This window comes from Barbus barbus (assembly GCF_936440315.1).
Source record: "Barbus barbus genome assembly, chromosome: 13".
NCBI classification, from domain to species: domain Eukaryota; kingdom Metazoa; phylum Chordata; class Actinopteri; order Cypriniformes; family Cyprinidae; genus Barbus; species Barbus barbus.
Genome location: NC_136741.1, coordinates 26,656,283 through 26,669,105, shown reverse-complemented (window position 1 = coordinate 26,669,105; position 12,823 = coordinate 26,656,283). Strand labels below are relative to the sequence as shown.

Sequence of the window (12,823 nt, the reverse complement as noted above, 5' to 3'; positions counted from 1 at the left end):
TGTTTGTCTTAAGCAAAGGCAGATTGAATGATGAGACTCGAGTTATGCTGCAGTTACAGCTATTCACCATAAAGTGGCAGCTTTGAGTCTTACTCTACACTACAGGACTGTGCTATTAAGATAATTGGCCCTATAATTTGATTACAAGATGAAATATTCACTGATTACTTGTGATATCCTCACCTAGGCTTAAACTACTGATTAAATTACATTATCAGATTAATAAAAGGGCAAGCACTGACATTACATTTATTATTTGATCAGATTTGCTAATGGGAGCTTATTCTGAAATGTTTTTAATGCTCGGCATTTTAAATTTGGCAGATGATTTTTAAAATGGCTTTTGTCGCATTTAATGTATACATGTTTTCAATTTCCCTGGGAATCGAACCCGTGACCTTGCGTTGCAAGCACTATGCTTTATTATGCAGGGAAGTTTGAATATGTATTTATTTATTTATTAATTTTAAGTGTTTTCTTTCAAAGCATGGGTTTTTTCCCTCACTTGTGAGCAGGAAATACAAAGGCATACAAGATTGTGTTGCTTGGTGACATGCAAAGATTAATGCTTTGACTTTGAATTATTTGCATTGGTGAAAAGGAAATACTAGCTCATTTTTGTCTGAAATGCAAGTTACTTGATTACTTGTTTAATAAAAGCACATCACTTAAGAGTTATGTATTTACATTAAGTTATTAATTGCATTTAACATTTTGGAACATTCAAAGCTGAGGTTTGGTATTGAATTACAGTGATTTTCCACAGGAAAGTCCATCATTTGGGTCAAATCACTGTATAACACACGGCCTCTCCAGGCTTATTGTTTTTATAAAACTGATGCAATGGCAATATGACACAAGCCAATATAATTCAATATATAGTTGCATTTATTATTAGTAATAATAATTACAAGTCACATAGTCCATTAGCCTAACTGTTGCTCAGGGTTGCCAAGCAGGGTGGAAACTCGGCATATTAATATACAATTCAATGGTTGCAGGTGTGCGTTTATTGGCTTATTTTACAGCGAATTAGAACGCCACTCGTCCAATCAGAATTTAGAGTCAAAACAGTCGGTTTTATAATTGGTTCCCTTGTATATTCATTTACTAAATCAGTTAAGCTCAGTTTATATAAACCTCCACCTGAGAGCATCCAGTCACAGGCCGCTGTGAGCGCGCGCGTTACACGCACACACGCGCTCGCTCGCTCGCTCTCTCTCTCTCTCTCTAATACAAGCTGAGCGCAACAGTAGCCTCCCTGCGTGACTGGAGATCTGAGAGAGCAGCCGCCGCGTATGACAGCATCGCAGCGTCTATCTGAGGCGATACACACATGTTCGACCGGTTTATTTCTTTAATAGGTTTCTATCAAGGGCTCATAATGTGCGTAAAGCTGACGGTTCAGCCACAAGCCAGGAATGAAGACGCGTCAGACGCATCTACTCACTGACTGCGCGTTTCGAAGACGAACCTGAGCTTCGGTCGTTTGCACAACAACCGAATATATCCGAGACAGCCGCTGCCGGAGCTTTTTATACCTGTGGGACACTATTTTGCTGCTAATTCCGTTTATAGACACATTTTTATTACGCTGTACTGACAGACGGGTTTCTCAGTGTGTCAGTCTAGTGCGCTTGATGCTTTGCATGCAAACCCTGAGTGAACTTACCAGGTAAACAGTTTAACCTCGTTCTTGTATCGAATGTTGTTTACTTTTGCATTATGTAGCTCCTGGCGCACTCGGAACAGGCGTTTTTACGAACGAAAACGAATGTAATCTAAATGTTGTCTTGAAGTAATAATGGTAGGTGATGCTTATGGAGATATCATCACGGGCTGGATGGCGTTCCACATCCGCGCGCTGTCGTCCCCAAACCGGGTAAAGTGAACGGCACACCGGGAAGAAAGGCTTCAAAACCTGCTCACGTCAAACTGCACTGAAACTTAAAGGCTAAACGATGTCTAAAACGCTGAAGAGGAAGAAACACTGGTCCACTAAAGTGCAGGAGTGCGCCGTGTCGTGGGGAAGCGTTGGCGAGTTTGGTGATGTTGTGGAGATCCTCGGAGGCGCCGAGCTCGGGGAGTTCCCGTTCCTCGGTCAGATGAACTTGGACGTGCTGGTGTGTCACGTCGGGAGACTACCGTACTACGGGGATGTGTTATTGGAAGTGAACGGGACACCTGTCAGCGGACTGACGAACCGAGACACACACGCGGTGATCCGCCACTTTCGGGAGCCGATTCGAATTAAGACCGTCAAACCAGGTAAACTGAGAGAACTTTGTTTTTGTTGGCTCTAAAGTACTGTCTGTGTGGCTCACAGCGCACCTGTATCGCCGAGGCTTACATTTAAAGGGACAGTTCACTCCTAAATAAATGGTCTTCACATGTAGCTTAGACACATTATTTTTTTTCCTTTCGTGAAACACGAAACTTTATTACTTGGGTTGTTTATCGTTTTATTTTTGTGTATGCAGAATGTTCACGTTGCTCCATTCTATACAACGAAAGCGAATGGGGACTGGGGCTAATATAGTGCTGCAGCCATGACATCCAAACCCAGGAGACTAATTCGCCATGGGTTCCCTCAAGGCTTTCCTATGGATTTTCAACTCAAATTCTTTTCAGTATGTGTGTGTAATTTACATTGTAGTGCAAAAAGTCCATTAGTCAGTTCATATATACCACAGACCTTGTTTCATAAATTGAAAAACCCCATTATAAAAGACTAATAGGGAAATCTTGAGGGCATCCATGGCAAATTAGTCTTCTAATTACAATAAGGTTCCATTTGTTGAAATTAGTTAACTACATTAGTTACCATACAACTAACAATGGAAAAATTTCTGAACTATTTAATAATCTTAACTGCAATATATACTATTATAATGTTAAAATCAAAAGTTAATATGATTGAATAGACCTGTGCTAACGTGCACATGCAATGAGTGAACCAGCATGCATTTTTTCAACATTAACTAACAAATTGAATTAATGAATAATAATGAACAAATGCATCACCCAGAGTTAGTTAATGTTGGTTAAAGGTGCCATAGAATGGAAAACTATCTTTACCTTGGCATAGCTGAATAATAAGAGTTCTGTACATGGAAATAACATACAGTGAGCCTCAGACACCATTGTTTTCTCCTTATGTAAATCTTGTGAATAAAAAAGACCACTGAAAAATATGCAAATCAGAACATAACACCGACTGTTACGTAACAGTCGGGATCACTAATAGTTACGCCCCCAATATTTGCATATACCATGCTCTAGGCCAGCCGCCAGCCGAACCATCAGAAGCTCTGCAGGTATTGTGAAGAAATACGAGCGAGGACAACAGCGAAAATGGCAGATCATGGAAATAAATGTAATATTCCAGGCTGTGCAGGGGATGTGATGTGCAGGGATGGGTTGGTGTCTTTATTCAGAAAGGCACGGAAAACAAATAAGGCGTTCTAATAAAATAGCGCAAGCCACTAAAGGGACATGGTTAGCTCCTTGCTAGCGGTAGCCTGTTACAGTACATAAGATTTCACTTACCACATAATCAGAGTAAGGAGAGATGCCTGAGGATGATGGCGAATGATTTACAGATCCTGAGCACCACTGACAAGCATCTGATCGTGTAAAATGTGTGGTAAGTGCTGCCGCTCCATAGTATAAACAGAGTAAGTGCGATCTCGAAACTGAAAGTAAAACGCGATCGTGCATTCCAAAGCAGTTTCAATGCCCAGCATATTAATAACGGCTCTCTGATGCCCGCATTTTATTTACAGTATAATTACCCAACGATATAACTGCGCAAGTATTGAAATGTATATATTTTCCCTGTGTTTCCTTCCTGTGAGCTACTGAAATGAGCCGCCAATCAGAGCAGAGCTGAACATTGAACCGCACTGTGAAACAGCCAATCAGAGCAGAGCTCAACATTATTATTCATGACCCCTCCAAATAAGCCAATAACAGACCATTTCATTTTGGGGAGAAATTTAAGGTTGTAAATGGACATGTAAAACGGTTTCTGGAGAATTTGTTTCCACATACTTTCTATGTAGATATCAGAGAACAATTTAAAATATTGTGTCAATGCCCACTCTTAAAAATAAAGGTTCCAAAAGGGGTTTTCATATTGATGCCATATAGAAGAACCGGTCACACTTTATATTAGGTGGCCTTAACTACTATGTACTTACTTTTTGATGTAAGTACAATGTACTTATTTTGTTCATATTGTATTGCAAAACACTTTTGCTGCTATTGAGGTGGGATATGGGTAAGGTTAGGGACAGGTTTGGAGGTATGGGTAGGTTTAAGGGTGGGTTAAGGTGTAAGGGGTGGGTCAACAGTGTAATTATAAATGTAATTACAGAAATTAATTACAGATGTAACTACATATAGGTATTTTTTAAAATATAAGTACAATGTAAATACATGTATGTGCACAATAAGTACATTGTATCAAATTATTAATTTAAATGTAAGTAAGTAGTAGTTAAGGCCACCTAATATAAAGTGGGACCGAAGAACCATTCATAGAACAGTTCTTAAAATAACTTTTTTTTTCTTAGTGTGAAGAATATTTAAAAAATGTAAATAACCCTTTTCTATTATAAAAAATCTTTTGTGGAGTGGAAAGGTTCCATGGATTTTTAAGGTTTTTCATGGAACCAGATGCCAATAAAGAACCTTTATTTTTAAGATTGTAAAGTTTTACGAAAAATTCTGGCTTCATTTACTCATCCTCAGTTAATTCAAAGCTGTATGACTTTCTTCTTCTGTGCAAACTGAATAAAGGTAATTGCCTAGATGTTATTTACTTTTTTGTCCATGGAATGAAAGTCAAAGGGCTTCAGTATTGTTTGGGTACCAGTGTTCTTTGAAATCTTTCTTTTTTTTTTTTGTATTCCACAGAAGAAAGTAAGTCGTACAGGTTTGGAATGAAGTGATGGTGAGTTAATGACATAATTTTCCCATTTGGGTGAACTAACATAGAAAAAAAACCCATGAATATTGAATCTGATTATTGAAAAGTACTATTTCATTTTTGGAGCTTAACAGCCCCAGCATGAACAGCATGAACATTCAGTGAAAAATACTCCTGAAATGGCACCTCAAGGTTGAACTATTCCTTTAAGCCTGACTGTGTAATTTCTACTTCATAGAACATGGAGAGCATGGACAAGTGCTTTGCCGAACAGCGTTCAGAAGATTCTTTGTTCTCTCCCTCATAGTGGTTGCACCACATGCCCTGACTCTGACTTGTGCTGTGCTTAAAGTGCCTTTATGTCCGAGGCACAGCATTTGCCTTAGGGTTGGTGGGTTGTAAACACTCCACACACATCTTATCAAAGCATGCACATTATTTTCTAAGGACACTCACTGTTGGAGTGTGTATTGATCATAGCAAGTGGATCACCTTTACTTTGGACAGACCTGTGTACCTTACTGGTATATGAGGGCATGATGAAAATGGGGAGGAGGATGTTGTTACCATGGACACTGAATATCTTAGCATTATTGATGGGTCGACTGAGTGTATTCTTAGCAGGAGGAGAGGAAGGCACAATATGTCAGAGTTGTTATGGAGATAGGAGGATGTTATTAGCATGTAGATGTGAGAGTCGTTGCCATGGAGAGAAGGAGAGGGTACAGAAGGATAACATAAACTGGATGGTTGATTGTTGAATAAATGAGCAGTATCTGAGATTGTGTGAGCATGCACATCAGCGGCAGCTGAGACCCTGGCCATTAGGACGCATACAATTGTGTACGATCTTTTGTGGTTATGGTGAGTGTAAATGAGGATTTTATTGAGAGTGAGACTAATTTGTGGATATTTTTTACCAATTCATTAGTTGTTAGACTGATTCAAATTGCAAACTCATGAGTTCAAGAATTATTTGTGAGTTTCGGAACGGATTAATATTTCTAAGCAGTTCATTTGATCATAAGTGTCATTTGTTCGTGAATCAGAGTTGTGAGATTGATTCAGACGGATAACTTATGAGTTTGAAACTGAATTGTGAGTACTGTATATTGACCATTTTATTGACCCATTAGTGTAATTTGTATGTTAATCAAACTATTCTGGTCAGTAAGCACGTTGTTAAACTGATTCTCATCAGTAACGTGTGAGTTTGAAACTTATTTGTGAGTTTTGACCAGTTCATTAGCTCCTAAGAGTTATTTTTTGATGTTATTAAGATGAGTTAATGAGGGTTGGAAGGTTTAAGCCAATAACTCATGCATTTGAGATGGATTGTGAGTATTTCCGACCAATTCATTATGACTCATAAGAGCCATTTGTTACTGAATCACATAATTTCAATAAGTGAATTGTTAGACGAATTTAAGTAATAATTCACAAGTTTGGAGTAGTCATTTGTTCAAAAAAGCGAACTATTATAGTTAGTGAATGAGTTTTTATGTTGATTCAAACCAATTTCAAAGAGTAATTTGTGGGTTTCATTCAATTAGTCAGCTCATAGGAGTAATATGTTTGTAAATAAAACTGTTGGTGAACAATGCATTATAAATATTATAATTTTTTTTTTTTTTTTGAGACCAGTGGTTCTCATCTCCCCTCCCTGTTTAAATGGGTTTGTGTGTGTCCGAATCTGCTTTTGAGATAATGCTGGTGTTTAGTTTTGCTTTTTCTAGCTCTTTTTGTCAGCTGCACAAAGAGAATCAGGTTTGAAATGAGGGACTTGTTCCACGAGGGACTTGAAAAAGTACTGTTCTGTATCCTCTGTTGTGATTTTTGAGCACAGTAGTTTGTAGGCTGCTTTGTATAGGTGCATGTGTGTCCCCCATGTCCAGGCCTCATATGGAATTCAAAGTGTGTGAATAATAGATGGAGTGAGTGAAATGCCTATACACACTGAGGATCAGCTGATAACAGAAAATGATGCCGCAGTCTTTGCCACAGGCACAAACACAGCAGAGCTCCATCCACCATGCTTCAGCTCCACCGTGTCTACCTTTTCTTTCCTGAAGTCTAGTGAGGGTGTCTATTTTTGTGTCATTGGAGAATTGCTATGGTTATTATGGTCATACTGGGATTTTCTCAGTCCACATCTGAACAAATTTGCAGTACTCTTTTTGCAGCAGGTCGAGTAAATCAGTTGTGTGTGCAGTTACTTTAATCAAAAAGTGATGTTAAAATGCATCTATGACTTCATTCCTCAAGCTTTCCTTAATGGTTAAAGCAAGACAGGCTTCATTGACTGCATATATTGATTACCACATACATTTTTTGAGAGAAAATTGCTTTTACAGTAAAGCACTTAATGGAAGTCTAGACATTCTGGAGGGGTTAAATGACAAGTCTTTATATTTATTTTGCAATACAGCAGTAAAAGAAGTGTTATTTGCACTGCAATGCTGTCAAAATGATCTTTTTAGCTCTAGACAGATTAACTTCTGATTATATGGTACTGACACAGTTCCTATGAGTGGATTTTTCTTTATGCAAGCTGTCTATTTCTGGTGTTACTGCGAGTATCATAAAGCTATTTTGGTTTACCAGCTTCACATTTACGGCATTAGTTGAAATGTTGGATGTGACATTGCACAGAAACTGAAAACAACTGGAAACGGTTGTTAATTTAATTCAAAACATAAAACACATTTGAACTGTGTTTGAATCATGCTGTAATGATTGTATTAATGAGTTAAGTGCACATGAATGCCACAATAACTTTGTAATTATCAGTGATAAAATTGGCAGAAATAATTTATAAATCATGTGCACTGTAAAATAGCAATAAAGCTTGCCAGAAAATGCAACTTCTTCAGCAGATTTGTGAGACGACAGATGTGTTTGACTAAAATTAATTTCCAATCATTCTTTGTGGCAGCATGAGGATGATATATGCACAGATAAATCATCAATTGCAGATCTAATTCACATCTTTTGCTCTTTATTATGTTGCATTAGGGATAAAATTTAGTCTTTTTCGGGAAATGAAAGAGAGAGAGAAATATGTAATTGTTCATCGAGTCCATTTTATTCTGACCGAAATCACTTAAACACTTCATATCACATTTTCCGAAACAGGAACTTCCCAGGAGGACTTGAACACAGCGTGTCGCCAGCAGCGCTCAAACCTCTCGCCTCTACTGTAGGTTTGCTGCACGCCATTGTTGTTGTTTTTCAGAGCCAGCGTCAATGTGAGAATTCACAGCAATTCTGATACATAGTGCTCCTGAATTGTGTTAGTTTCATCTCTCTAGGAGTGAAGTATTGCAATTGCAGCAACAGTTTTATCTCTTTGAAATGGAAATCAGCCAGAGGCTCCAATTCCACCGTTCATAATGAGAAACTGCATTGCTTTGTCCAAACTGCGAACATTTGATTAGAACATATGAAAGGTTAATTCAACCTTTCATCTGGGCAAAATTAAGTCATTCCTTGCATGGAATATCACCTCCTGAGGGCCTTAAAGGCATATAAAGACATGTTTAAAATTATGGAGGCCTTGCAGCTCTGTGACTCAGAATTAGAGCAATAACCGCACTTGACTGTTTTAAATGGATCGCACGGCAGGGCATAGTGTCATTTTGACTTTAATTAGCTTATTGAAGCTTTATTTAAAGATTTTATTACATTTTCCCCAGGATGCTAATTTATTTTGATAAACGATCCAGTTGCATATCAAAACTGTGAATCAGCACTTACTTTAAAGGTGTTAACCATCGCACATCACATTGCGCTGTCTGCAGCCTGCTATATTTCATGCTAATGAACAATGTATAGGCAGCATTCCAGCTTATTTACTTATTGAAAGAACAAGCGTATGTTGCATCGGGGTATTTGCCTATATAAACATCTCAGCATGGTCATAAACCGCTGTGGTATAGAGAGAGATGCTTTTTGTCCCTCTTGTACAGAATGTCTCTGCAACCTCTAATTATCATTGCAGCCTCAGTATGTAATGGAAGGAAAAGACCTTGTTCAAGCTATGGGAAAAAATCACATGTCACGAATGCACTAATTAGCTTAATTTAACCACCGACAGCCTTCTGCAATCAACAGTATTGGTGTAACTAGGAGCATTGAGAGTTCGTCAACATGGAGTATGTGCGCCTGCGGCAAAGCAAAAACCTGACAATTAGGACTCAAGAATTCAGTGTCTGAAGCCCACATATCCACTCTTCTTTATTAGCACTTCTCTCTTCCTTTTCAACCGCTTCTCATTCTGTTCACCCTCTCCACTCGTAACTTCCTGTTTCTGTCCTTTTGAAGATGCTAATCCCATCTTGCTGGCAGGTGCACGTCGACCAAATGAACTGTCAAGTACAGTAGCTTGTTAAAAGGCCTGATTGAAAACCCAATGTATTCATCGCTGATGAAGTCGTCCTTGCACGGAAATTCACCCGAACTGCAGTCAGATACCAGAGCACCATGGGAGTTGCTCGCCCGTCTATGAAATATTCCTGATAATACAAACTGAAAACGATTTTACTTATCTGTAATGAAAGTTGGCAAAAGTTCCTAGTTATTGGTGGCTGCTGATTGCTCATACTTAGTGAGCTGCCGCAGAAAACCAATAGTTCTTGTGCAGTAAAGTTGGTAATTTACCTGGATGCTTGTTATAACCCCCCCGCCCCCATCCAAAAATAATTAAAATAATAATAATAGATATAACTTAAAGCTGCAGTCTGTTAGTTTTGCCTCTTTGTCGCCATCTCTGTTTGAAAACCTGGAATTGCAGCTCTCTGCGGAACTTTTTTCCATGTGTCGGCACAGCTCCTGCGTGGATGAATCTAATGTTTTGAGGAGTATGTGTCAGTCTGTCAGTCACCGCACCGGTACTGTACTCAGGAATCACAGATTCTAGCCTACATCTTGGAATATATGACCCAAATAAGAATTGTCACCGTATATTGCCATCTGAACAAGTAACAAGTCTGCCACATTTGTTCTGACCAACTGAGGAAAAAAGCATTACAATAAATCGCGCTACCAATGGTGATTTAAATCTAACGATCAGTTAGCTCATATCACATCTAACCATGCAAATTATTATTATTATACTTTACTCTCAAATTATTAATGTTAACAGCATTGCGTGACAATGAGTATAGTGTGTATTTGTGTGTAGATTTCAATTTCTGTACAGTCTAATCTAATTGTCATACCATTCGAATTTCACACCAAGAAATTCTTTTAACCCGAAAAGCAAACTATGCTCCCTTCGAACTGGTTGTCTTTAAAATACAAATCTTATGTAATCCAAGGCTATCTGTAATCAGAAGCATATTTAAAACTGGAATATAATTTAATTTCATTCACATGTGTTTCATAAACACGTAATCCTTTCTGGATTACAGTCCGCCATCAAAATGATACAATTAATTATTCTAGCTGCTGTGAGAAAAGGCTATAAACGATCTGCCACCTGCAGGATCCTCACATGCGAGGTAGCCGGGACAACTTCTTTGTTTACAGACGTGACGTAATGACGTAGCAGCAAGCTCGGATTTCCCGTGAAAACCTGCCCGCCCTACTCAAATTAGAAAACATTATTATAAGATAACCGTTGTGAATCGGGCTAAAGTAAGGAGATAGTTCTGAACACTGGCTGGTTATGCACTAGCTCAAATATTGATTTCGGATAATTTTTATCCCAAAAAAGTTACGGACTGCAGCTTTAACTAAATTCATTCATTCATTCATTCATTCATTCAAATTATATAATAATAATAATAATAATAATAATAATATTGATATGACTAATATAAAAATAAGATAAAGAAAAGTAACTGAAAACAGCTGCAACAGAGCAAAAGATGTCAAAATGAAGATATTTATTAACGATAATACAATTAAAAAAATAAACAATAATAATAATAATAATAAATGCTATTATTTTCTTTTGCTCTGTTGCAGTCATTTTCAGTTACTTTTCTACAGCTTATTTTTATTTTTAAAATGATTTATTTAATCACTTTTTAAATGTGATTATATCTATTATTATTAATGTTATATTAATATTAGTTATACTGATTATTATTAATATTATTGTTGATGATGATATGGCAAATTTTAACATATTATTGTAAATCATACTCTATAAATGAGTTTCATGCACATTTCAGCAATTGGGCTTAAGTTTTGGTGTGTACTGCAATATTACCGCAGTATTTGTATTCTGAGCAACTCCAGTGTGCAGACTGTGTGCAAGATGCCATTGTTGCTTTCTGCGATGGATAGGAGTTGCAGCAAATGCTCAACTAATTTTAGATTTATAGTGGACGTAATTCTGTATTTTTTTTTTCCTTTTTTATCAATGCATATTATGTACAATGTCTCAGAAATTTAAACAAAATGGCCAAATCTATCTCTGTTCTGTACTGCAACCTTTTAGGGTATTAGACTGGTGCATGTGACCAGGTCTGCACAACTGCATACTAAACTCTTGCTCATAAAACCGCATCACCAGCTGTGTTTATGGTGCAAAGGATTATACTGCATCACCTCCAAATGGCACATGTGGTGGCCTTTTGTCCCGTTGTTAATTACCAGCATTAGCATCAATAAAACTGATGGATTGTGCCCGTATATGGGAGATGAATCAGGGAAAATGTTGCATGTGTGTTCGTCAGTTGCCATACGTGCTGGTGGTGTCTCTGGATTTCATATTTGGCAATGTTAAGACAGCAGATTTGTGGGAGTGGCTTATGTTTCATGGAAAGGAGTGCATTATGGTGGGTGTGGTTTTAGATATGTGGGGGTATTATTTATAGAGATGTGTGTTACGGGGGTGTGGCCGCATAACACATGGCAGATATGCTGTAGAACAAGATCAATGAATGAGGGAGGAGATGTTGAGTGTATAAAGGATCGTTTTCCATAAACCACTAGGCTCTTTTACACATTTCTGTGTTTGGAGCCTTGAAGTAAATAATAATGGGGAAAAGCTGGTATATAGAGGTGTAATGAGAGACTTTGGCAAATGTTATTGCACCAACAGCAAGTTTTTAAATATGACTTTCTGGTAGAGAGCAAATTAAGAAAGAGATAAATTACGGTAGCTGGAAGGGTGGACTGTGACTAATTTTCTGTCTATGCGGTAGTATTTGTATGTTAATGAGGTGTAGGTTTCTTTTAGTCTAAAATAATAATTACAAAAATGGAGCATTATTTTACCTACTGCATCTTATATCAGTCGATTCAATGTCACATTATTCCTTGCATGGAATATAAAGGAAGAACATCTAAGTGGCATTTTTTCCCCATACATTGAACATCGTCACTAATCATTGTATCATTCAGCTAATTCAGCATCTTTATTTTGTGCTCCACAATGACATTTTCGTTTTATTTTATAAACTATTATAGTATTTATTAATATTTTGAATTCGCTTTTATTTTTGTTATTTTTAAGATTTAGTCATTTTGTGCTTTAATTTTTATTAGATTTGTTTAAAAATGTCCATTTATCTTTAATTTATTTTAATTAAATTTTTTAGTTTAGTACTTCAACTTAAACATTTTATTTACCTAAACCTAGCTGCCAAGGTGATTTTTTTTTTTTTTTTTTTTTAAATTTTCATCTCCTATTTGGATTTTGTTTTAGCTTTATTTCAATTAGCAAAAATCTTTTTAGTTTTAGTTAACAATAACAACACTTGCACTAAATGCAAAAAGTACACTTCTAACATTCTCTCTCTGCTCACATATGAAACAAACCACATAATCATGAGAAAGAAAGTCTTGCAAAAAGCGTGCTTGGAAATGCATCACGCACCCTTGAGAAAGCAAATGGAGTGACTGAGAGGTAAAAGGAAGCACTAATGAGGGAAGTGA

General features: G+C 37.2%; 1 protein-coding gene across 1 annotated transcript in view; it reads left to right on the top strand.

Annotated features, from left to right (window-relative positions):
- Positions 1-1,961: 1,961 nt before the first annotated feature.
- The window catches only part of LOC306878758 (membrane-associated guanylate kinase, WW and PDZ domain-containing protein 3-like), a gene marked incomplete at both ends in the record, with an annotated part of 124,572 nt that continues 113,710 nt past the window's right edge, over positions 1,962-12,823 (top strand). The window contains one exon of the mRNA XM_079431275.1: positions 1,962-2,268. Coding sequence (XP_079287401.1) covers positions 1,962-2,268 — 307 coding nt within the window. The remainder of the gene's footprint in view (positions 2,269-12,823) is intronic.